General features: G+C 55.6%; 1 protein-coding gene across 3 annotated transcripts in view; it reads left to right on the top strand.

Annotated features, from left to right (window-relative positions):
• The window catches only part of FBLN1 (fibulin 1), a 78,973-nt gene that overhangs the window by 39,258 nt on the left and 13,400 nt on the right, over positions 1-26,315 (top strand). The window contains exons 12-17 of one of the 3 annotated variants that reach the window (XR_009521269.1): positions 1,135-1,254; positions 2,123-2,254; positions 4,127-4,250; positions 10,709-10,913; positions 18,495-18,637; positions 20,670-20,801. Coding sequence is in view for 2 of the 3 variants with exons in the window: in XM_060025817.1 (XP_059881800.1) it covers positions 1,135-1,254; positions 2,123-2,254; positions 4,127-4,250; positions 10,709-11,063 (731 nt within the window). In the remaining variant the exon portion in view is untranslated. Of the gene's footprint in view, positions 1-1,134; positions 1,255-2,122; positions 2,255-4,126; positions 4,251-10,708; positions 11,156-18,494; positions 18,638-20,669; positions 20,802-26,315 lie in introns of those variants that run through there. The other 2 variants (XM_060025815.1, XM_060025817.1) reach the window with 2 other exon arrangements.

Consider the following 26,315-nt stretch of genomic DNA (forward strand, 5'->3'; position numbering starts at 1 on the left):
AGGACTCCTGGGTCCGAGGCTTCTCCTGAGATTCTGGGATTTGTCCCCCAAAACCAGACCCAGCACACACATGTAATGGCAAGGGGCAAGATTCATGCACGGTGGTCCCTCGGGCCTGGGTTCACATCCCAGCTGTGTCACATTTACGGCCTTGAAGGAGTAACTCGGCATTTCTGGGCCTCAGTGTGCTCATGCGTAAAATGGGGAGAGTAGGACCCACCTTGTAGGGGGTCGTGAGGGTGAGTCAAGGTGAAGCCTGTCAAGGGTTTGTCACGGTGCCCACTTGTGATATGGGGACTGCTCGGATCACTGTCATTATCACTCGTGGCTAGTGCCGTCCCCGGTCACTCCTCAATGGCTGAATAGTAGGTATTCATATCTATGTTAGTGGACAATATTGTGGACACAAGGGCCAGCCTTGCAGTATTACTCCACTAAGCACTTATCAAGCACCCGCCGCCCCAGACGTGTAGCAATAACATGGTTCCTGTCTTCAGGGAGTGTCTCTAGGATGTAAGAAACCACACTGAGCAGAGGTGAGCAAGTGAACAGGTGGCAGCCAGGCCAGGCAGGCGGGGCTGCAGGGATGAGACCCGGGGTAAGAGGCTAACGGACATTCTCTGCTGCTCACCCCTCCTGCCCCGCTGAGAATTAGCAGTAAACAAAAATGACGAGGGACGTCTAGGTCAGAGGTTGGCAAACTCTTTTTCTAAAAGCCACGTAGTAAATAGGCTTTGCCAGCTGCATCTCTTTTGCGACTATTCAACTCCGCCCTTGTAACGCACAAGCAGCCGTGGACCATAGTAAATGAATAAGCGGGGCCACGTACCAATAAAACTTTATTTGCAAACACAGGTGGTGGGCCGGAAGTTTTCTGATCTCTGCTCTAGGCAAAGGGAGCAGAGGAGCAACAGCCCAGAGTCGGTCTGGCTTGAAGCAGGTGGTGGGTGTGGGGAGATGCCAGGTCCTCCGGCCGTTAGGGGCCGGAGTGGGGCCTTTCTCCCTTGGGGCAACTCCAGGCAGGTCTCTGGCCCTACACGTGGTAACCTCTGCCTCTGTGTGTGTGTGTGTTAACTTGAGGGAGGTCATGGCCCCGCCGGCACTGAGCGGTGACCCCGGGACCCTCTCTTTCAGACGTGAATGAGTGTAGCAGCAGCCCCTGCAGCCAGGAGTGCGCCAACGTCTACGGTTCCTACCAGTGTTACTGCCGGCGAGGCTACCAGCTCAGTGACGTGGACGGGGTCACCTGCGAAGGTGAGGGCTCCCCGCTCGGCTGGGGGCGAAAGCACCCCCTCCCCTGATCCCCATCCCCGATCTCCTGGCTGCCGGGTGGTTTGTGTATTTTTCCCTCTAACTGAAATTTGTTCGGATGCACGTTGCCCGTCGTTGAGAGTGAAGTGTGTAAAGGGGCAAAGCCGCCCACAGATTTTTCTTTAGTAAAATGACACGTGACAGTGGGGATCGCCATGTGTGCTGGGACCTCGAGCAGGGCAGTGGTAGGTGAGGAGGGGCCTCAGGGGCCGCCCACGTCTCTGACACGCAGCTCTGCCTCTGGCCTTATTAAAAGCCCCTCCCTGGGCCTGGACCATCCTCTCTGTCACGTGGAGGTTAAACCCACGCACACCAGGTTGTCAAAGGATGAATCCAAACGGTGACTCAAAAGCACTTCATATGTGCCTGGCACGATGTAGGTGCTCAGAGGATGACTCTGGTTAAGATTATTACTGTTTCTGTATAAGGTGTGTTTGTTATGAGCACATTTATAATAAACAGCATTAGGACGTAGCCAGCCAGGGCACCTCTACGTGTGTCGTTCTGAAGCCCTGGGCACTGCCTCCTGCCTCCGGTTCCCCAGTCTCCCTCCTCCCCTTCCACGTGCACACTTCACACCATGAACTTGCTGTGTGGCCCTAGGCTAGGCTCTTACCCTCTCTGGGCTTCAGTTTCCCCTTCTGGCGTGATGGTCTCTGAGGCCGCCCCAGCCACAGCACTTTGAGGCCCCCCCGCGCCGTGTCCGGCTTGTACTGTGTGGCTGCCCTCCAGGCCGCAGCTCAGCCCACCGCGGGGGGTGTAGCCCAGCCGGGGTCCACACAGATGCTGAGGGTGGGCTTTGCCGTCACAGACATCGACGAGTGTGCCCTGCCCACTGGGGGTCACATCTGCTCCTACCGCTGCCTCAACATCCCCGGAAGCTTCCAGTGCAGCTGTCCCTCGACCGGATACAGGCTGGCTCCCAATGGCCGCAACTGTCAAGGTGAGCGGGGTGGGACTAGCGGGGTGGGACTCCCGGGGTGTCTCGGGCCGGCTCGGGACTCTGCGGTGTTGGGGGACAGAGGCCTGGCAGCCACACCACAGACGGGATGCGTTCGGAGAGGGGACAGCTCTGCATCCTGGGTGTGTCCTGGGCTCCACGGGCACCCTGGTCTCCCATACCCGGGCACACTTGTCCGCCGGGGGTTCTGAGCCTTCCACCCTGCCCTGGGCCAGCCCCAAGAGGGCCCGAAGCAGGGCTGACAGCCTTTAGGAAGATGCCCACCGTGGAGGAAACAGGATGTCAGTTCCCGGAAGACCCCATAGCATAGCACTGCTGTTTAGTCTTTCGTTCAGTCACTCGACAAACCCAGGCCCTGCTGGGTGTTAAGGGCAAAGCAGTGAGCAGACGGCGCAGTCCTCTGTCCCAGGGTGATGATCCCCACTTGGCGAGGGGATGGGCCTGGTCAGGGTGTGTGACAACCCAGAGGTCTCTGTATTTAGGGACACTATGGCTGGAGGATGCCGCGGGGGCCCGGGGGTCGGCTAAACGAGGGGCCAGCGACATCCATCCAGTTGTACTAGGCTCCCATTTCTAAGGACACTCCAGGGGTCATCAGCGTCCTGTAACCGTCCCTTTGGTTACGGGGGTGGGGGGTGCTAAGTAGATATTTGTGAAGGGGCGACCCTGGAACGGGCGCGTGGGCCTCACCTCCGGGAATGGCCGCAGAAGCTGAGTCAGAAGTTGGCTCTGTTCAGCCCCTCCTGATGAGTCCCCACGTGGGGCTGGTGGCCCAGAGGCTCTGGAGGGCCCGGGTCCTGCAGATGTCCTTTCTGGTCATGAAGAAGGTTTGAAGACTTTCATCAAAGGCGGGCAGGAGCTGTGGCGTTTCCTGGGAGGGACCCGCCCAGCTCGTCCAGAGCTCCGGATGGAAGTTGCTCTGTTTTCACATTTCTGACGAAGCAGATGACCTGGCCAGGCGCCCTCACCGCAGCCTGGGGTCCTGCCAGACGCAGTGAAAACACATTCCTGAGCCTCAGCCTTTGAGATGGGGGAGAGCTGTTTTTGCCACCAATGGTCAGGATTTGGCATCTCTTAACAGATGCCTCTGGCACAGTGACATCCCCTGGGCCCACCATTTGGCTCCTCCGGAAAGTTGAGGGAAGGGGACGGCTCCCCATGTCCAGGGTGACCTCGTGACATGCCCCAGGCCGGGTTCCGGTCCATCCCAGACAGTCACTGACTTTGGACACTGGGCCCAACATAGAATCCCTTTAAGCCTCACTTTCCTCGTCTGTAATATGGGGCTAGTGGCTTCTGCTCATTCCCTCCTAGGATGTTACAAGTGACACGTGAGGTAAGGCTGATGCAACTCGAGAGCCTCAGAGCGGCACTGGCTGCCTGGATCCAAAGCTCGACTCCACCACTTACAGAATGTGTGACCTTAGGCCAGTCACTTAACCCCTATGACTCTTCCCTAAAATGGGGAACGTGGTTCTAGAATAGAATGAAGTAGAATAGTGAAATATTTCACAATAGAATAGAATAAGTGGGGATAATAACAGTACTTGCCTCATTTAATTAGAATGAGAAGCAGGTGTTTCCTGCAAAACACTTTAAGGGCTGTCATATAGTGTTTGCCGTTATCCTTATTATGCTTAATCCTAGGATTGTGAATAATAGGTATATTAAATATAATCTCCTATAAGTAAAAACGCTGGCACAGGGCTCTGCTCCAGAGAGCAGCCAGTGGAGGGCAAGGATGGCCTGATCCCCCCTGACCCTGGTTGATGGGAGGCCTGGGCACCCCTGTCTGTGGATGGGGATGGCTGGGGGGCCTTGGCCTTCACCGTGCTGCCTTGGGATCTCCTGCAGACATTGATGAGTGTGTGACCGGCATCCACAACTGCTCCATCAACGAGACCTGCTTCAACATCCAGGGCGGGTTCCGCTGCCTGGCCTTCGAGTGTCCCGAGAACTACCGCCGCTCCGCAGACACGTAAGTCCCTCGGTCCCCGCGATCGTCTGTCTGTGTTGGCCTTCCTGGGGGCCCGGCTCCCAGCCTGGGCGGGTAGTTAATGAGCCGTGCCCTCCCATGTGGGTCTTGGGAAACTCAAGGATCCCTGGTTCTCAGGCGCCTAAATGCCAATGAGACTGGTTGCAGAAAGTGAAGGTAGTGACCTCATATGGGCTCAAGGTGGGCAGGCCTGCTCCCAGACCCGCCTGTGCATGGAGCCAGGCAGAAACCCCAGCCGTCTCTCTCCCCGGGGTGAAGCCTTGGGCAAGGGACAGCTCTCTGGGCCTCAGTTTCCTCATCTGTGACACGCAGATGGCAGAATCTACTCTGACTCGGATAAAGGTAGCAATGACTCTGGGTGAGCCGACGTGACTCGTTAGGGTGTCACTGTTAGATGACCTCACCTGAAAGTCAGATTCTCTTCAACCCAGTGACGGCGTGGGAACAGCACGAAAGGTTGTGTGTCCTCAGCTTGAAGCTGTGTGTCCATATGTCACTGCAAGCTCACTCGGTCTCAGGCCACCAGGATATATCCTGCTGGGGTGTCCAGGAGCCCTGTTCCTCAGGGAGCAGTGAGGACCCTCTGGTCTCGCCCCACACGACCCCATCCCTTATTTTATCAGATGGGCCTCCTTTCGTGCCCCCGGCGGTTGTTTCAGGAAAAGCTCCACGGTGGGAGCCAATCTCAGGAGCATGGATGCGTGACCCCTTCCCTCCAGCCCCGGGAAGTGCTCACAGCCAGCACACAGCCAGGCTGCCTGGGAGACTCGGCCTCTTGGCCTTGGCGCTGGTCAGTGCCATCTTGGGCGGGGTCCCAGGCCCCAGCATCCACTTGTTGTTCTGGTCCCGCCTCCTGCTGGCCGAATGCCAGAGCAGGAGATGCTCAGATGGCCCCAGTGTTCTTCCCGGCATCCGCAGTGTTCATCCCCCGGCCTTGCGGCTCCTGCCCCCACCCCCGCAGGTCCTCTCAGTTTCCCCAGCGGGCGTGCTTGCCAGGTAGGGAGAAGCCACTCCAGAACTGGGTTTGCCAGCATTCCAAAGAGCCTGTGGGTTATGCAACAGCTAAGTGGGCGGTCTTGGTGCTCCCCTGAGCCGTGAAGAAAGATCCCTGTCCTTACTTTGAGGCTGCGCTGCTCCCAGGACCCTCGTCGGGGTCTGGGTCTGGGTCTGGGGATTCTGGAAGACTGGCTGACTGCTCTCCATGTGTAACTCACACACAATCACGAAAGCAAAAGGGAAGGAGGCTGCCCTGTGCAGGGACTTCACGCCTCCTAAGCGGGGGGTGGGCAGGCCGGCAGGCTAGCGTCGTGTCCTGAGGTTGCGGCTGAAGTTGCCCCCTGCGCCCCACCGCGTTGACGCTCGTTGCGGAATCCTTCGCCGCCCCGCAGTGCCAGCGAAAGTCATTTACTTGTTTGGGGAATGTTCACTGTGAGCCTACTGTGTGCGGGCACCTGGGCAGACAGTGGGCCCACAGAGGCCCCCCATCCCCTGCTCTGAGCCCCGGAGGAGCATATGCAGAATGGCAGTGGGCAGGGTGCAGGGGTACTGAGACCAAGGAGGGCCCCCCGGCTCCGGCGGGGAGCACGGTAGCCAGGGGAGCCTGGAGTCCTGGCCGTGAATATGGGGTATTCAGCGAGGAACCACGTTCTGCTGACCAAGGGATTGATGCTCCAGGGCCTGGTCTGTCTCCATCCCATGGGTTCCTCAGCCTGACCCCCAGGGGATGATAAAGAGGGGGCTCCGTCATTCTCTGTATGAAAAGGGCAGGAAGTGAGCCCCTACCCACAGTCAAGGTGAGAGGGGAAGGGTGAGGCTCCAAGCAGTCTCTCCAGGGAAGACTGTGGCCCCATTGACCAACGTGCCGCTCACCAGCGCCACCCAGCGGCCGGAGCAGAGGCTGGGAGGCGAGTGGAGCTGGGAGAAGGTGTGGTCCCCGCCCTGAGGGTCCTGACTGAGCCCCTGTGGCTGTTCTCGGGTCTCATGGAGATGCTGTCTGGCATTGAGATGAATGTCCGCCTCGCTTAGGTTTGCCTCCTACGCTCAGTCCGTTCCAGGCCCCTTGACCTTGACCGTGACCAGGTCCCGTGAGCTTCTTGCTGTAAAGGGGGCGGTGATACCGCCCTCCTGCGTTCCTGTAGGGTGACCTGCGACTGTGGGGCTGAGCCCCCTCCGTACCGCTCTGAGTTCAGCCCTGGGGGGTATGGGTAGGCGCCCCAAGGCGTGTTTTACTGCCAGAATTTATGGATGGAGGGAAGGTGGGCCCTGGTGTCCAGGTTGGGGCATGGCCTGGGAGGCCGCCCGGAGGAAGAAGGAACCAGGGCTGGGTCCCATCCTGGCTTCCGGGCCTGGCTCTCCTGTTCCTCGGTGCTGTGACCTTGGGTCTTGGTCACCCAAGGGCCCCTTTTGCCTCTGTAACACAGCGCTGACAATGCCTGCTTGTCAGTGCCTGGAGGATTGACAGTAACGCCCCATGTGCCCAGCCCACGGCCAGCATTGGTGCCCAGACGACAGTGGTGGTGAGAAGGATGGCAGCCGGCCACACTGTTCTCTCGTCCTCAGAATCCAGAGGTTCCTCAGAGCAACTCTGCAGCCCTCGCTCTGCTGCTGACTGTGTGCCTGTGGGCTGACTGTGTGACTGGAAGGTCTAGGGTCGCTCAGCCCTTACATGGGAAGACGAGACATGGGTTCCTGAAGGGCTGTGTGGTCCTGGGGCCGTGCCTGCTGCACATGGGAATCTGTCTAGTTACAGTTTCTCCTTTGTTAACCCTGTTGAGGTATCACGGACCAGCCAGGAGCCCAGCGTCAGGCACAGGAAGTGAGGGCCGGGCCTGGAATCCCAGGTTGAGGGGCCATAGGGGGTCTCATCCTGGTTGCCTCGTCCCAGTTGGGGGGGTTACTCTGGGACCACAGGAGCACCGCTAGCTTAGGGTGAGCACGGTGACAGGTCACTGACACGTCATGTAGACCGACGTGGGCAGGCCGCAGGCCAGAGCTCCAGGTGCTCCAGGTGCGGAGGGACCGCCCCTCTCTCAGCACTGCAGACCCCTCAGACTGGAGTTTTCTACTTTACAGCCCTTTTCCTTCTCCACAAAAATCCTCTTAAAGAATTTACTATCTGACCTTCGAAAGCAATTTGTAAAATTTAAAAAGGCTGCATTAGGAAGAACCCAGTAACTGGCCCTTCTGTGGTTAACATTCAGGGAGCCTTTACAGGCAAGATTGGAGTCTCTCTCTCTCTCTCTCTCTCTCTCTCTCTCTCTCTGTGTCTCTTTGTCTTTCTGTCTCTGGGCCTCAGCCTTCCCTCTCTCCACACAGCCTCCTTCTGGCCAGTGGTAACTGGAACATGACCCAGCAGGCTGGGCCGCAAACCACAGGGCTGGGCCTCACGGACTGACCAGGCTGTTAAGATCCCAAACACACAATTCCCTCCTCCCCACAGGAGGAATGTTCAGTGTTGCAGAGCCTGGGGTGGGACCGAAAACATCCTCTTTACCCCCTCGGCGGGGCAGCCCCCTGAGACCCGGGGTCTTGGAAGCCAGAGCGAGGCTGGGCAGCCTTGGCTGGTACAGCTGTTCGGCCCCAGGTGGTAATGCGGGTGGACAGAGCGGGTGAAGCCCTGCCCCGGCCGGTTCCTGGGGCTTGTGTCCAGAATGACAGGAGCCTGAAAGTCAGGGAACCGCCAGCAGGGACGGCTGCGGGCATCAGACAGCCTGGGGGGCGGCCAGAATGGCCATGCCTCCCGAGAGAAGGGACTGGCCTTGAGGACCTTTTTTCTCTGGCGTGTGGTGGCCTTCAATGATTGCATTTTCATGGAACTTGGGGTGTCCCGATCAAATTCGTTGAACTGAAAAATCGGGGCACATTGTTCTCTCATGCGGGTCGAGATGGAAGCCAAGGTGCGTGGTCCCGGGGGTCTGGGCCTCCTCTGCTCCGTAATAGATGCAGTGGCGACGGCCCCTCCTCTGTCTAGACACACCGGCTGACAAAGACTCCGCTGCCGTCCCCAGGCTGACAGGCAGTTTGCCAGAGGCAGGTGTTATAATTTCTCAGATGTTTCAACAAATATGGGGGAGAGCAGGATAGGATAATTGATGTTGGAACTGACCAGGAAAATCAGGCCCGTATTTACTCGTGTGCAGGTGGAAAGCACGTAGGTGTCGAGCTGGTCCTGGAGATGAAGCCAGAGAGCCACAGCCCCACCCTTGGGAAGCAAGCCATCTGAAAGGAGCCAGGCCCAGAAGGGCCCAGAGTGAGGAAGGGCTGGCTCTGCTTGGTGACCCTGTGGGGTTGGGGCTGGGTGGAGACCATCGAGGAGGAAGGAGGATCCAGCTCTCTGGTGTGTGATACCAGACCTTCATGCACACCTCATGTTCCCTGCCTTCCACCCATGCCGGGTTAATTCTCTGGCGAATCAAAATCCTGGCCTTGGATACGGGAAACGTGGGAAAACTTTAACGCACATGCAGGAGACCCTGGCGCCACCTGCTGGCCAGATCCACCAGGCCCTTCCTGAAGCAGCTGGGCTGTGTGTGTGTGTGTGTGTGTGCGCGTGTGTGTGTGTGTGTGTGCGCGCGCGCGTGTGTGTGTGTGTGTGTGTGTGTGTGTGTGTGTGTGTGTCCTCACTGTCAGTAGGATAAGGAGAACCGGGTGGGACAGTGAGGTGAGCTTGGGGAAGGAGAAGCCCCGATGCACCCAGCACGAGGCCCCGTCCCTCAGTTTCTCCACAGTCACCTGGCACACTCCCAGCTGGCCTGGACCTGGGTGTCTCTGGGGGAGGGGCCTGCCCCTCAGCAGCACCCACGCCCGCCTTCTTTCCTCCCTCTCCCCCTGCCTCTGAGCCCCCTCCCGTGCAGGACCCTCCTCTTCGGTGTTCCTGATCTCCACACCCCTTTACTAGCGTGGAGCTCATTCCCAGGGCTGCCCTTTCTAAGAGCTCAGAATGGTAAATGGCCAACTAAAAGAAAGGATTTTACATCCTGGGCATAGGATGTAAAAAGAGACAGCACTCACAATAAATGCCGAGTGTAAGTAAGTCCTAGTCACCTGACGAGAGGCGTGGAAACTAAAAAAGTTGAAATGGAGGCATGATAGAAGACTAGGACGGTAGATGCTTGTGGTTGGAGAAGCCAGACAGTCAAGATGGCAGGACTTCCTGGGACACGTGCTCTGTCAGGTCCTTGGCTCTGCTCCTAAGGCAGTTGCCTTTGGAGTGTGATGGGCCTGGAGTTCAGGAGGCAGAAGATAGGCCCTGTTCTTATCTCACAGGGCGTTAGAACCTGTCCCCATCCTGTCACAGGACGTTAGAACCTGTCCCCGTCCTGTCACAGGACGTTAGAACCTGTCCCCGTCCTGCCACAGGACGTTAGAACCTGTCTCCATCCTTGTACAGGAAGTTAGATCCTGTCCCCATCCTGTCACAGGACGTTAGAACCTGTCCCCATCCTGCCACAGGACGTTAGAACCTGTCCCCGTCCTGTCACAGGAAGTTAGATCCTGTCCCCATCCTGTCACAGGACGTTAGAACCTGTCCCCGTCCTGTCACAGGACGTTAGAACCTGTCCCCGTCCTGTCACAGGAAGTTAGATCCTGTCCCCGTCCTGTCACAGGACGTTAGAACCTGCCCCCGTCCTGTGACAGTAGGTTAGAACCTGTCTCCATCCTTGTACAGGAAGTTAGAACCTGTCCGCATCCTGTCACCGGAAGTTAGAACATCTCTCCATCTCCGTCTCAAGCCCTGGTTGGCCCTGTGGACACAGACAGGGAACTGGGCCTAGAGCACAGGGAGTGGGGGAAGATGGGGAACAGACCTCACTGCCTGAGCACAAATCTAGCTTCCCCACACACTCTGTGACCTCAGGAAGGCCACTGACTCTTTCCAGCCTCAGTTTCCTCATCTGAAAAATGTCCCTCAGCCCCCCATCCCCGAGGGGTGTGATCACACTAGCGGAGGCGTGGTGACGAGTAGCCGTGCGCTCCGTAAGCGGCAGCAGCCGTGCTTGCCGGCGTGCAGACAGACACGCACTTCGGGGGTCGTCTCCAAGACCCGCTCGGGAGCCCTGTGTCGCCCTGACCACTGTCTGGGTGAGGAGCCAGGAGCCTGGACGACACTCAGAGGGCAGGGTGTGCCTGGTGAGGACAGCCCGGGGTGGGGCTCTGCCAGTGAGAAGGGGACACACCTCGCTCCAGGCACGACCCTTGACCCCAGCCACCCAGCGCCCCCTGAGGGTGTTGGAAGAGGCTAGTGCCTGAGCCCGCGGCCCGGAGGTCCCCGGCACCTCCCACAGGTGAGTGAGGGGTGCTCTTCCCGTTGGCTGATTGGCCAGAGGGGCGGCGGGAGGCCCCGCCCAGCGAGCCCCCGCTTCCCCGCCCCCATGCTCTGTTGTTTCTCCGCTTGCTGAATGGGCCCTAACGCTCTTTCTCTCTGTCCACTTTTCTTGCAGCCGCTGCGAGCGCTTGCCTTGCCATGAGAATCAGGAGTGCCCCAAGCTGCCTCTGCGAATAACCTACTACCACCTCTCTTTCCCCACCAACATCCAAGTGCCCGCCGTGGTTTTCCGCATGGGCCCCTCCAGTGCCGTCCCCGGGGACAGCATGCAGCTGGCCATCACCGGCGGCAACGAGGAGGGCTTTTTCACCACCCAGAAGGTGAGCCACCACAGTGGGGTGGTGGCCCTCACCAAGCCCGTCCCCGAGCCCAGGGACTTGCTCCTGACCGTCAGGATGGAGCTCTCTCGCCACGGCACCGTCAGCTCCTTTGTGGCCAAGCTTTACATCTTTGTGTCCGCAGAGCTCTGAGCACGCGCTTTGGGCCGTGGGGGGGCCCCCTCTTGTTGCTTTCCTCACCCTCCCCTCCGGGATCCGAATAAAGGTTCAGCGGACGATCCCACACAGCATGGCTGGCGTGCCTTGGTTTTATTTGGCGTGGTCGGGTGTCTCTGTGCTTGTCCCTGGTGGGGAGGGGGCAGCCGAGCAATGCCTGGCGCCCCCAAGGGTGACCACGGAGTGTTTTCCGTGAGGGGTGTGCGCCCAGGAGCCCCCGTTGGGGGGCCTCACAGCCCACGCCGCCAGGGAGCCCAGGCCCGGAGAGAACGAGGCTCGGGTGTTTCATTTGACGTGATTCTCTCTCCTCCGCTTGTGTTTAGCCCAGAGGATGAGGTGACCAAGGCCCCCAGGGTTGATTGACCTCCGTCCCCTCTCACTTCACAGATGTGGAAACTGAGGCCCAGAGAAGGGGAGGGACTTGGCCAAGGTGACGTGAGCCATTTGTGGTAGAGCCAGGTCTACTGGCCCCAGCTTCGTTTCCTTACTGTGTCACCAGGAGCTGAGCCTTTAACCGAGGCAAAAAAGCTCTATCGTGAGACTCAAACCTCCCTTTCTGTTTGTCTTGATGGGAGGCCCGAACTTGTGGAAAAACACTGAACGCAATCGCAGCATCTTGGATGCAGCCCTTACCTAAGTGAGGTCGGTTCCCTCCACGAAGGTTCTCAGCTTCGTACCAGGAAGAGGCAAAGGACAGCACGATGAATGTGCCGCTCATGGGAACCCCTAAGCCAGCGTCAGGTCCTTCATATGCGTTGCTTCCCATCCTGTGGGACGGGTGTTTCATCCCAGGAGAGACTCAGAGGGAGCGAGCGATTTGCCCAAGATGACACAGTGGGTATTGGAACCTCGGTTTGCTGACTACACAGCTTTGACTCTTCCACCATGATCCCAGCCCAGTCCCCAACGTGCCTCTCAAGGCCCTGCATCATTTAGTGCTAATGTCCATCTCCAGCCTGACCTCAAATTGTTCTCCCTTCGCTCACCTCCCTGGAGCCACACTGCCCAGCTCTTTGCTGCCTCAGGCCCTTTGCACATGCTTTTGCACGCTTGGCCTGAATGTTGGTTAAACCTCAGCCTGTATGTTCCTGTCTCAGCTGGGCCTCCCTTGACATCCGTTGGTTATGTTTTTCTGTCAGTCTTTCTCATAACACTGCCTTTGGGATGCTTATCACAGTTTGCAGTTCCTATTTATCTGTTTTGCTTTTGTCTTCCCCACCATCCAGAAGGCTCCATGAAGGCAGGGACCAAGTCTGTCTCATTCAGTGCCGTGTCGCTAGCTCCCGGCAGGGCCTAGCGCACAGTAGGTGCTCTACCCCGTCTGTTGGGGGAATGGATGACTTCCTGCCAACATTGCTTTGCATGTCTAGCATTTCTGTGGCTGCTGGCTCTGTTTTCAAGCAGAAATGTGAAGGGAAGGCAGAATGTCAAGAGGAATCAAGTAAAGGTTACTGGAGGATCCTAAGGTCCTTCCTACAAGTACATGGAAGGAAAATGGGGAAGGGGCCCACCTTGCTGTCTAGTGGAGAGGACGGGTATACAGTTAACACTATGCCCAGTGCCCTGTGACAGAGGCAGCGGTTAACTCGCCATGGGAGCACACACATGCTCCTAGCCATTCATCTCCAAGCCCCCACTGTCTCCCAGACCCCTCTCTGAGCATCTCTGGTCTGGACTGGCTTCCAGTCTCCTATCTTCCAAGCTGAAGCCAGAGGACCTCTCTGAAGGACCAGTCTGGTTATGTCCCTCCCCTCTTTAGAAACTTCTATGATTCTTTCACTAGCAGATGAAGCCCAACTCCCTTGGAATGGCATTCGAGGCCCTGCCTACTCCAGCCTCTGCCCATCTTTTCAGCTACATCTCCCTCCCGCTCCCCGCTCTAGCTCACCCCCTTGCTTGTGTTCCAGCCACGCGGGGCTCTTGTCCTTCTCCGCATGCACTTTCTCTGGGCTTTAGCATGTACCATGCCATCCTCCTGCAAACTGCCGTTCTCCCTGAAGCCACGTCCTCAGCGAAACCTCTCCTGAAGCTGAGCTCTTCTAGCGCCGGGCGTACTCCATCAGAGCAGTTACCCTGTCGTTACTTTTTATCGTCCCCACTTCTCTGGGCCTGTTGGAAGGCAGGGATTGTATCTGTGTTCTCTACACTTTCAGAATGTCTGGCCTGTGGAAGGAGCTCAGTAAACATCCGAGTAAACGTGGATGGATGGATGGATGGATGGGTGGGTGGATGGATGGGTGGGTGGATGGATGGGTGGGTGGATGGATGGATGGATGGGTGGGTGGATGGATGGATGGATGGGTGGGTGGATGGATGGATGGATGGATGGATGGATGGATGGGTGGGTGGATGGATGGATGGGTGGATGGATGGGTGGGTGGATGGATGGATGGATGGGTGGGTGGATGGATGGATGGATGGGTGGGTGGATGGGTGGATGGATGGATGGATGGATGGGTGGGTGGATGGATGGATGGGTGGATGGATGGGTGGGTGGATGGGTGGATGGATGGGTGGGTGGATGGATGGATGGATGGTTGGATGATGGATGGGTGGATAGTATTTTCAAGGTTTAGTTCAAATATCACCTCTTCTGTGAAATCAGCAAGACACAGCAGGGATTCATCATGTATTCAGTTATTCTTTTATCATGGTCCAGATTATTCAGGCCACAGAAGCACTTTTCCCATAGGAGTGTTAAGATGGGGGGGGGGAAATTCTCGGGGGCCTTAGAAGCCAGAATCCCCTCCACAACATCCCCACCAGCTTTGTTTGCACTTGCCCTTGTCTGTGGAACTCCCTGCCTCTTAAGGTGGCCTGTTCCATTTCAGGACGCCTCTGATGTTTCTCTGTGTGTACCTGAGAGCACATGTGGGGATGATACCTGAATTACCTGCCTGCTCACCTCCCTGCAGTTCCTTGAGGCCACTTAGCAGTATTCCTGGATCATCCTGCTGAGATCACACAGTGCAGAAGAAACCAACCAACCAAACAAACAAAAACACAAGAGTTTTAATGTCCTCCTTGCCATTTATTAGTTCTGTGACCTCGGATAAGTCATTTGCCTTTCAGAGCTTCAAGGCCCACTTCCTGGATTATTTTGAACATTACGTGAAGTTACTTACACACGAGGCAGTGTCTGGCATGTGGTAGGCAGTTAATAAGTGTTGGTTTCTCCCCTCATTGGAAGGTACTTGAGTGTTCATTTGGATCTTGATTTAAATGGGGAATAGAAGTTCAGAGGGTTTGTAGAGCTGCCATCGCTTCCGACTCCTGGACCTGCGTGTGCACTTTTTGGGGGGGGGGGCTGTGCCAAAAAGCACAGTGTGCTTTGTGGCTTGTGGGATCTTAGTTCCCCAACCAGGGATTGAACCTGCACCCTTGGCAGTGAAAGTGCAGATTCCTAACCACTGGACTGCCAGGGAATTCCCATGTGTGTGCCCTTCTGACTGTCACGGTACCAAATCAGGCTCCCAAGGGTAGAGGATAATAATTATGATTATCATTATTATACTGATGAAAATAATAACAACTGTGACAGCTAACACCTGGACACTGCTGTCTGTGAGCCAGGCACTGTGCCAAGCATTTAACTAACCCTCACGGAGCCTAGTGAGGAAAGTGCTGTTATGATCCTCATTTCACAATGAAGACATCGGGGAGAGAGAGGTTAAGTAACTTGCCCAGAGTCCCAATGCTGATGTAAGGTGGGCCCGGGGTCCAAACACAGGCAGCCTGGCTCTGGAGTCTGCTCTCAGAAGGGCAGCCCCATGCTGTGAAGGGGGCAGGATACCCGGATGAGTCAGTGCTCCTCAGCTTGCTACTCTAGCCTCTTCTCAGAAAGCCCTGCATACCAGCCCCATTCTAAAATTCCCAAGTGAAAAACAAAGCATTTTATTAGCTAAGGAAGGAGGCAGTGTGGTGTAGAGGGAAAAGCTGTGAAGGTTAAATGAAGTGATGTGTGCAGCTGTCCAGCAGAGACATCAATGAGGTCTGAAAAACCACTGTGAACCACGCCTCTTTCTCAAATTTCAGGAAAACTAATTTCACATTAAAATGATCAACTCAAAATTATCCAGGTTAAATCTCATAAAAGATATTGTAGGGAAAAAGAGAATAAAGAACAGAATGATATCCTTCTGGGTAATGAAAGTACACCAGGAAGATATGCTCACAGACTAGATCAAAACTGTAGCCTATATCAAAACAAACTAAAAGGATTGGGAAAATTACCAAAAATGAAGGAAAAATGTAAGCCAGAATTAAGAAAAACCAAGAAATGAAGTAATGGAACTCAAGAAATAATTTAAAATTAAAGCAGAAAGCAGTTTCAGAAATAAATACTTAAGGAGAAGTTGAAAAGAAGAAAAATTTTATAAATTGAAAAATGAATAACGAAAGAGATGAAAAGGCTTGAAGAGAAAGTGACAGATGTTAAAGATAGGCAAAGAAGATCCAACATACAGATAATAGAAATCTCCAAAGAACTAACCCAAAACAAGGGAGGGGAGCAATAAATACTAAAAATGATGACTCAAGAAACTTTACAGAAATTTTAAGAAAAAGATTTGAAATTCCATATTGAAAGAACACCCAACATACCTGAAGATATTGACTCAGAGCAACCAACACCAAGACAAAGAGAAAACAAAAAAATCCCTGTGCTTTTGGGCAAAAACAGCAAGTGACTTATATGGGAAAAAATTATATTATCATCAGACTTCTTCACAGCAACACTTATGCCAGAAGGAAATGAATACTTAGGATATTCAGGAAAATGTAAGCCAAGGATTTTATACCCAACAAAACAGACTTTCCTGTACAAAGGGCACAAACTATTATCAACATGCAAAATTGTCAACATGCAAGCACTAAACATAGTTACTACTCATAGAACTACAACTAAATGAGTGCAGTAAGAAAAAAGGGAAGTATGGGGACTTCCCTGGCGGTCTAGTTAAGACTCCGCACTTCCACCGCAGGTGGCGTGGGTTCGATCCTTGGTCAGGGAACTAAGATCCTGCATGCCACGCGGTGTGGCAAAAAAAGAAAAAAAAAAAAGGAAAGAAATGGCTCAGACAATGTAGAAATAGCACATCTATTTAAAAATTGTAGGTAGAATAGGGAGAACATATCCAAAAACAATTATTCTGATTAATTACGTTAGTGGTAGTAATTTTAGTATTGTTGTTCTGAGAGTACTGGGTTAAATATGAAATATACTAAATAAATAAGTATGGAATATTCTATCATCTCCTGTGTTCTTAAGAACGAGGATTTTGATATGGAAAAAAGGAGATTCCTTTGGTACATAGAAGAGATTAAGTAAAAAACTATGTGGTTCTTGTTTTGAATTGTCAGTATCAGTATGAACTCATGATGTAGTTTATCTCTAAAAATGTCCACTGAAGAAGCCTAGAAACAATGACCAGCTCAGTAGGACTGAGCAGTCCTGGTATCCAGACTGTGGTCTTGAAATAACCATTTTCTACTAAAAAACAAAACAAACCCAACACTTCTTGGAGAAATAGCTGGGGCAGTAAAAGTGTAAGATGAGGCTGGACCGCCTTGTCAAGCCAGACAGCAAGAAAACCATCAGAGATTCCTAGGGCCAGGTCCAAAGGACTTGGGAGCCAACCCGATTTACCCTGTGGCCAAAGATGGGAAAACGTGAGCTCCAGTAAAGGATAATAATTGCAATAGGTTGAAATCCATCCAATAGTTTAAATCTATGAGTTCATACTGATATTTTTAAAGAGTCAACTGATAACCTCTGGATAATGATCGCTAGTTCCTTATCCTGAAAACAGGTCAACACAAAGAAAGAATCAAGCATTAATCTTGCTTTTCCTCTATGAACTATACCCCCTGGTAACCAGATAGTGTATGAGGGGAAGCATCTCTTTAGAGAAGTATTCAAACTAACAAGTGAAAAAGAAATTATCGACTCGGACCACAGCATCGTGCCGTCCCCGGTGAATCAGTGGACCTGGACCCTGAGCATTAGCAGCTGCTAACGTCACAGAAAGGAGGTGACCAGACACCACGTGCCTCCGATGGAAGACACACCAGCACCTGTCATTTCGCTGAAGGACCTGGGTCTGCATCCGATCAGGTGTCTGGATCGGGCTGCCAATGGGCAGGGAATGCAGAGGACAGGGGAACACGCTGGGCTGCGCCGCCAGGATGCAGTCAGCAAGTCCAGAAGCTACGGAAGCTCCATAGCTCAGATGCTTTGCTTCCCTGACAGGTAAACTGTATGGAAAATGAAGGAATGGAGAGGAAACCTCAAGGTTAAAAAGGACTTTAGAAAGATATAACAGGGACTTCCCTGGTGGTCCAGTGGGTAAGGCTCCACGCTCCCAATGCAGGGGGCCCGGGTTCGATCCCTGGTCAGGGAACTAGGTCCCTCATGCCACAACTAAGAGCCCGCATGCTGCAGCTAAGAGCCCACATGCCGCAACAAAGATCCCACGTGCTGCAACTAAGACCCGGCGCAGCCAAATAAATAAAAAGAGAAAGATATAACAGAAATGTTTTAATGGACAAGTTTAAACGATAGTGTCTTGAGATGCACACTTACGTGACACAGATGTGAAGGAACCCAGGTAAGTGATTGCTAGGACAGTCAGGACAGGAGTTACCTTGGGGGTGCACGAGGGGGTTGAGACGGGTCTGGGGCCCACGAAGGGCCCTCAGGTGGCAGGTGAAGCTCTCTTTCCTGACCTGGGTGCTGATTATAAAGTGGTTTGCCTTATAATACTCATTCAGTGGTACCTTTGTTTTGTGTAGCTCTTGCATTTGTGTTTTATTTTATGATAAAGAGGTTTTGAAAATATCGCTAGACCTGTAACAAACTTGGGCCCCTTTTCCTTCCTCCCCGTCCATCGCGTGACATTGGAGATTTGACCGCTTTGTGCTGGGCGCCAAGCTGGGTGCTTTACATACGCTCCCTCATTTATTACCCCTGCAGCCCCCCGACCCGGGGCCCCAGGAAAGCCAGACCCTGTCTCCCTTGTTTGCTTTGGTGTCCCTGGTGCCTGACACCCAGCAGATGCTCAAAACACACTTGTTGAGCAAGTGAACGAATGAATGTGATTTGCAGTTGTAGAAACTGAAGCTCAGTTCGTATAGTTGGCAAATAGCAAAGCTTTGCTTATCCCAGCCGGGACGGACGGAAACCGGGGCGTGTCTCGGGGGTTTGGGTTCTGGTCCAGTTTGCAGCAAGGGCAGAGAAGCATCCTCTCGGAGCAGCCGGGCTGCAGAGGCCAGTGCGGGTCTCCGACGGAGCCATCTCTGGGACAGGTGGTCCCGCCTGGCCACCTGCTTGTCCTCCCCGGACCCCGGTCTCTGTGGGAGTGCTGGTTCCACCTTTCCCATCGCTTCTTGTGCTGTGGTTCCCCTCAGGCTCCGCCAAGAGAAGACAGACACCGTCCGCTGCATCAAGTCCTGCCGCCCCAATGACGTCACCTGCGTGCTGGACCCAGTGCACACCATCTCCCACACTGTCGTGTCGCTGCCCACCTTCCGCGAGTTCACCCGCCCCGAAGGTGAGTGGCCGCTCCCACGGCTTGGAACCGGCGTAGGGGTCCCGGGGGAGGCCGTCGTCTGGAGGAGCTTCCTTGCCAGGCAGCCCCCTTGCTGGAGTTGAGAGCTTGGCCTGCAGGAGCCACTCCTTGGTTGGGGTGTGGGTTTGGGGTTTGGAATGCAGACCCCTCCCTGCCTCTGCATCTCCTCCGTGTCCCCAGACTACATGGCGGTACCGTTCCAGCCCATTCCCAGCTCTCAGTTCGGGGGTCTCTTCTTAGGGGTTACAGTTGTTCAACAAATAGCTATCAAGTGTTGATTCTGTGCCAAGCGCGGGGCTATGGGGGCCTCCAGGAGGCAGTGACTCCACTCTGGGTCCTGAGGGGTCAGTAGGAGGCAACTTAGTGAAAGTGGGGAGAACGGAGACATCTGGAGGTGAGTGCGGAGTGTAGACCTTCGAGGAACAAAGCCAAGTTTTTCTGGCTGGAGTGGTGGACGGCTTGGCAAGAGAGGGCCTGAAAGGGTGAGAGCGGGAGGCTGCACTTGGAGTTGGGGCTTCAACTCCTAGGCCTTGGGAGCCAGTAGAGGGTTGGGACTGATGCTATTTGCATACAGAAGCATCATCCTGGAGACCAAGGGGCAGATAGGCTGGTGCGGCCAGACCAGCTCCAGGGAGCCCAGCATAAAGCAGTCAGTGTGCCCTGCGCCCGGCAGCTCCTGGCCTGCAGTGTAGACCTGCCATCACAGCCCCCTTTTCACACAGGCAGTCCCAAGGCAGCGGGCTCCTGGCGCCCGGCAGAGGGCTGTGGACGGGGTGCTTCTCCGTATGCCTTGCTTCGGGGTGTGCAGCCCACGTGCCAGGGCTGGTGTGGTCTCCAGACACCGCCTCCCTCTGTGGAGGCCTTCAGGGGAGCTCGCCATGAGGATTCACTCTGTAAACGTCGACTGAGCCTCCGATGTGTCAGGCTCGGGCCAGGCTCTGGGACACAGTGATGAGAAAGAGCCCTCTGACCATCTCAGGGAAGACGGACAGTTTGCCCTGTGTTTACACGCGGCAACGGGGTCCTGGGGGGTAATGCAGGTGCACGTGCCGGAGCGTGGAGCCTGGCCACGGGGGTGGGAGGGCACCAGAGGCACCCCGGGATGTGCTTGCCTGCGGGAGCCGGTGGCCCTTGCCCCGCCTGCCCACTCCTTCCTCTAGAAAAGGGGAGGCACAGAATCTTCACAGGGTGCGCGGACTTGGGTCGGAGAAAATCACTGACTGCTGTTCGCCTTATGCAGAATGACGGGTTCCACCAAACCACAAATCCTTCCCGAATCCCTAATGGCCGGTTTTGTGGCCTCCTGGCCAGTGCCGATCCATGATCTTGTTCTAGCGGGAACTGGGTGTGGTTAGAGACACCTGTCGGCATCTCGGGCCCAGGCGGTCCAGACCTTGACCATTAGCGTTGAGAGGATCCTTGATAGGCCCTGGCGGGCTGCCTCGTTCACTTTACAGATGAGGAAACTGAGGCCCAGAGAGAGGACATTCCCCCCCCACGACCCGAGACAACACAGAGCGGGGGTAAATCGGGGCCTCGTGCTCCCCGCCCAGGGCAGGTTGCCGGCTTCATGTCAGGTGGCCCGGGAGACGGATACAGCCACCAAACTGCCCGGCCCGGCCTGAGAAGTGGCTTCTGACCCACATCACTGTGGGGCAGGGGACCAGCCTGCTCCCTTGCCCTTTCTGACCTCTCGCCCATATCCCGTCATCCACCCCCCTTCCCCATCTCCCCAGCGTCAGGGAGACTCCCGAATCATCACCAGTTCCTTTAGCACCGGCCCTGCTTCTGATCAGCTCCATGATCAGTCTTAGGGAAGACTCGCAGGCGCTCCAGGCCTCGGCTTCCCCGTTGATGAGAAGCGGGGACAGGCTATGATCTAGGGCCCCTGAGGGGCCCTCCACCTTCTCCATGCAGGGGGTCCCTCATGTTGGGTCGTCATTGCCTTGGGGGGCATTTCCAGGGTCCCAGGGCCCAGCGCTGCACGCTCTCCATGCCGTGCTTCTCTCTGCAGAAATCATCTTCCTCCGGGCCATCACGCCCGCGTATCCTGCCAACCACGCTGACATCATCTTCGACATAACAGACGGGAACCTCCGCGACTCCTTCGATATCATCAAGCGCTACATGGACGGCATGACCGTGGGTGAGTGGCCGGAGACGGCAGGTCCACCTAGACTCCCCCTCGTCCTCCCAGCCAGCGGCGTAGCCGAGGCCTGTTGGGAACCAGCCCGGCTCCCATCTGAGTCCCCTGGTCCTTCAGGGCTCAGCTGGAACCCCCCCCACACACACACCCCAGCCAATCACAGTGTGAGGAGCATCAGGGTGGTGGAGCCGCCAGCTCTCGGGGAGACCCCTGTGGGCTCAGTCTCCCGACCTACAAAGGGTGGATTAACTAGGTCTCTGCGTCTCATGGATTTCAAACATGGATTTCAGACAAGGTCACACAGGTAAAGCACTGGTCCGGGGACGCGGCGCAGCTGCCCCATCGTGGGAGCTGATACGATCTTTATTCTTATGGTGCAACAGAGGAATAGCTAACGGGCGTCAGGGCCTGGCTCGCCTTGCAGGGTGTCCGGTCTTGTCCCCTCCCGCGTGTCATTGGGTAGGAGGACTGAAGTCGCATCAAGGTGCACGTACAGCCCCCCCCCACACACACACCCCGAGATTCAGCACCGAGGGAGGGCTGGCCGGGAGGGGGAGAAGCAGAAGCGGGTGCGTCTGGGAAGCTGTTCTCGGTGCCTCTCCTGAACTGTCACGCTTTAAAGACTTCAAATTCATGGAGAATGAAAACCATCACATCTGCCACTTTGGACGTAAATGTAGACTCGCGTTTTCAAAGCAGCTGAGCAACTGAGGGCCAGGCCTGTCCTCGCCTAGGCCTCCGTCTCCTCGTCGTGCATAGGGTGGGCAGGAGTGGGCCTCGTGGTCTCTTAGGCCCCCTGGATTTTGTGAGGTCTTGAGCGCCCACTCGGCTGGTCCTGGAGCCGAGCATTTTGGAACATGGTCTGTAGGTGGCGCTGTTGGACCTCAGAACCCCGGTCCCCTAGGCCCCCAGCCACCACCGTTGTCGAGCTGCAGCTGAAGATAGGGAATGGTTATTCCCCTGTTGCCAAAGAGCCATCTATAGCGACTTTACAAGCTCTTAAGTGGGTTTGCATGTTGTAAACATGACTGAGTCATCTGGGGGGCCCCCACCCCCGGCTCCTCCTCCGCTAGTTGGCAGCAGGAATAATTAGTTAATTACAGTTAATGGTACATTAGCTCGCACTGGGATGCCGGGGGGAGGGCATGCAGTTTGGTCGTCAGCAGGCTTAAAACTTGCCGCTTGCGCTTCAGTCACTGCCTACCCTGGGCCTCAGTTTCCCCCATCGTTAGGTGAAGAGACACTTAAGGGATCTTCGGGCGCCTGGGGATGAGGGCAGACAGGAGGAAGTGGGGTCATCTCGGCCACCGAAGCCCACCTTGAGCCAGCCCTGTGCTTGGCGCTGGGCCTGCAGGTGTGGCTGCAACACAGCCCACCCTGGGGCAGTTCACAGCTCTCGGAACCACAGGAGTTGGAATCAGAACCTTCTGACGACGCACTCATTCATTCTTCGCATTTCTGCATTCTTCCCAAGCCCGCCCTGTACCAGGCCCTGGGCCCGGCCTTGTGGGTACAGAGATGGGTCAATACCATGCAGCCCCTGCCCCTAAGGGCTTTGCATTCCACCAGGGTGGGAGGGGGTGTGCGGCGCATAAACAGATCATCAAAATGCGGTGGTGGAGAGACAGTGGCAAACGTCTCCGGCCGAGGCCTCCCTGGGGGCGGGCTCTGTACCGTGTGTGCCTTCACTTCCCAGCTAAAGCCTTCCTGAAGTGACCCACGCCAGGGGCTGGGCAGCGGCCAGGCCCGGAGCCGGTGCTCAGCGGCACAGTTTTCTAGCCGCATCTATACTCCAAACAGAACCAACCTGGGAGTCTCGACTTCTTGGCTTCCCATCCCCTGGGGCAGAAAATCCTGGCATCTCAGGGCCTGGAGGCTCCTGGAGGCCACCTCTTCCAAATTCTTCTTTGGCAGAGGGGGCAGCAAGGGGGCTGGCCGATCTTCCCAGGGTGACTCGGGGTAAGGTGGGGAACAGGACAGACCCCTGGTGTGAGAGGCGACGCCCAGGCCGCAGAGACAGAGCAGCCTCTCTCCTCACTGTGCTTCGTCACATGGGCCCCGGTCTTTGGATTCTGGTGCTGGGGGAGGGCCCAGGCTGGCCCTTGGGAATTCATCCTGCCTGTGATCCGGCCTCCTGGGTAGGCCCGGCCTCTTCAACTTCTCAGGACATTTGCTGGACGTCCCGTCCGGTTGGGCCCCTGGAGTTTACCAATGCCCTCTCCCAGGTGGAGGACCAAGGCCAGAGGGGGCAGGGTCTCGCTGAGGTGGGACCTAGGCTGTGCTGGGCTCTGGTCTCTGTACCCTCCGGTCGGTGCCTTGTTTGTCTGCTTGGGGTCTCTTCCCTGGGCTTCCCTCTCCCCACCTCCTTCCTGCTCCTCTAATGAACCAAATAGCTTCTGTGCCCTCCAGGAGCTTCTGGGCTCTGGGGGTAGCCACCCTGGCACACGCTGGCCCTGGACACAGGCCTGTCCACCTGCGATGGACTTGAGACCAGTCTGAGCAGCCCTGGGAACCACCGCTGGGCACGCTCACCCCCGCATCCCTGCTCGCTCACCCCCGCATCCCTGCTTGGTCCTTACAGATGCCTCAGGGGATGTGATCACCTCCCTTGGGCAAAGGAGGGAGCAGAGTAAATGACCACCTGAGACTGAGCAATGGAAAAACCACAGGGCCCGGGTTGTTTGCAGACTTGTTAACGGATGAAGGAGCGATGGCCAGAAAGGGCAGGAGGCTGGTCCTAGGCCCCCTGGTGCTGGGGGGCAGAGCAGGCCTAGAACCCAGTCTTCCCCAGACACCCAGAGTTGGAGGCTGCGGACAGCTGGTGTTGACTCGGGCAAAGTTACCGCGAGTTCGTGTCCCGGAAAATTACCCAGCGTACGAGCCGCCATTGAGTTCATTCCTCCCCCAAATAACAGAAGAAGAAGAAAGTACCCCAAGTCGATTAAGAACCGAAAAAGGCCAGACCTTCCCCTAATGTATCCTTTAAAAACCAGTTCTTCGCAGGGATAAAGGCGGCTCTGAAGCAGAGCTGAGCTGCTGTCTCTGTAAAGCCCCTCACAGCCACCCTGTTGCATTCCTCTTTCACCAGCTGTCAATGAAAAACGAAGAATGCATTTTCGACCTGTGCGAAAATGCTTTGTTAACGCCTGAGGTGTTCTCCGGCCACTACAAAGCCTTCCTCGTCCAGCCCCGGTTGCGTTCTTCGCTCAGCAGAGTACTGGCTGTAATCGGGGGCTGCTCCAGAAGGGGTCTTTCGGGTAATGGCTCCTGAGAGATGACTCATGGGGACCCTGGCGAGATGGGCGCAGGCAGTGTAGCATCAGCCCCAGCAACTGGGGGCCACCCCTGGACTCCCCAGGCCGCTGGGTGGCAGCTGGTGTCTGAGCCTCAGCCTTCCCCAACCCCTCCCTGCTCACTACTTCTTTTTAACTATTTTTCTAAGGAGGGGAAGCAAAAGTCTGTCTATATTGAGGGTCAGCTTGGCCACAATTTCTGCTAAAACCTCCCCAAAGCCAATAGGAACTAGACAGCGCTCAGCGGAAGCTGCTTTTTAGACCCACTGGTTGGTTTTGTGAACAGCCTTCCTGATCCTTGGCTGGCATCACTGTTTCTATAAGAAAAGGCTGACGTGCTGGCCCGGGGTCCCACGGGCTGCAGCTGACAAGCAGGTATGCTGTACGTTGAGTCTGTTCTGGGTTGTTCCCTGAGCTCCGCTTCCTCCGCTGGGTCCCCTGAGAAACAGAAGCGCTCCCGTCCTCAGCTCCTGGCGAGGCACCGTGGCAGCCAGTCCTGCTCCCAGTAAAGTCTGAATGAATGGCGATTGGCTGGCTCACCTCAGAGATTGCTTACCTGTATTAGGTTGAGGAGTGATATTCCCTAATCACAGACACCATTATTGTCATTAGATGAAATGATTACGTGACAGGTCCTAGCAGCACCCGGCACACAGTAGGTGTGCAGGAACTCAATGTTAATGGAACCCAAACTTTTTCCCAATGCCGATGCTGTCTGTACTGAAGCAAGATGCGGGGCCTCTAAGTTTGCCCGGTCTGTACCACCCTCGTAACGATATCCTCACTCCCCCTCCTAAAGGGAACCAAAACCTTTTGCATTTTGAAATAGCACTCTAAGTTTCATCTGTGAACATATAAGGATTATTACCCTATTTCAAGTTAAGTTTGAAAATATCAGTGGCTGGGGTGGCCCCTTTTGGGCAAAACACAGTGGAGTCTCTGCTGCCACAGAGGGAGCATGGAACTTGGGCTCAGATGTTCTGGGCATAATTCTGGCTTGATTCTCTGTTTCGAGCTGTGTGACCTCAGGCAGGTCTCATAACCTCTCTGAGCCTCAGTTTTCTTCTCAGCAAGCTTGCCATAATAATACTTGCCTTGCCGGGTTATGAGGACTGGAAGGAGTTGTGTGTATTTTAACGTAACTGGGTAGGTTGTTAGGGTGATACATGAGCCACTGTGAGGAAGCCGTTTGGAGTGGGAGAGCTGGTGAGAGCTCGGGGCTCCCTGAGAGGACAGGACAGCAGGCCAGAGGGAGGCACGTGGGACGGTGCCAGGACTGTTCGCCCCAAAGTGGCTCCAGCTACCTGGGAGCTATGTAATAGGCACATCTCGTGGCCTCAGCTGACCAGTCGGGCCCACCCTGAAGCAGAATGATGGAGGCTGTGCCTCCCGAGTTCTGTCATCCTTGAATTATCTTACTCATTCGACAAGAGCATCCTGGGTTCCTACTCCACGCCGAGCCCTGGGCTGGCTGCTGAGGAACAAATTTACACCCAAGCCCCAGGTCCTGCTTTCAAGAAGCTGCCTCCTGGCTTCCCTAGCATCCTGCCATCGGAATTCCTATAGCAGAGAGTGCTTGCTTTCCAGCAGTAGGCTCTGTGCCTGTTAATGTCTCAGTGGGAGAGACAAGTGGTGTGTGTCAGGGCTGCCATGTACAGTTGAATATGTTGTGCACTGAGAAACCCTAGGGGGGACCATTCGCAGCTGCTTCTATGTGCAGTGCACAACCTAGTCAGCTGTACATAGCAGCCCCAGTACAAGAGCTTGTGAGTGAAGATACCAGCCTAGGGCTTCCCTGGTGGTGCAGTGGTTGGGAGTCCGCCTGCTGATGCAGGGGACACGGGTTCGTGCCCCGGTCTGGGAGGATCCCACATGCCGCGGAGTGGCTGGGCCCGTGAGCCATGGCCGCTGAGCCTGCGCGTCCAGAGCCTGTGCTCCGCGGCGGGAGGGGCCACAGCGGTGAGAGGCCCGCGTACCGCAAAAAACAAAAAAAAGATACCAACCTAGCTGTGCCTCTGCCCCTGGCCAGGCGAGGCCTCATGCAAAGCAAAGAGCTTGTTCGCCTGGCCATCTGGCTTCAAGTTACCCTCAGTGGTCCCAGCTACCAGGGCCCAGATCGCCTCTGCAAAATCATTACCTCTTAAGGGGTTAAACATGCGCTGCTGACCCCATCCGGCAGCCTGATTCGGAAAGCTTGGCCTGGGATCAGTACACATTACGA

This window comes from Delphinus delphis, chromosome 11 (genome assembly GCF_949987515.2).
Source record: "Delphinus delphis chromosome 11, mDelDel1.2, whole genome shotgun sequence".
NCBI classification, from domain to species: domain Eukaryota; kingdom Metazoa; phylum Chordata; class Mammalia; order Artiodactyla; family Delphinidae; genus Delphinus; species Delphinus delphis.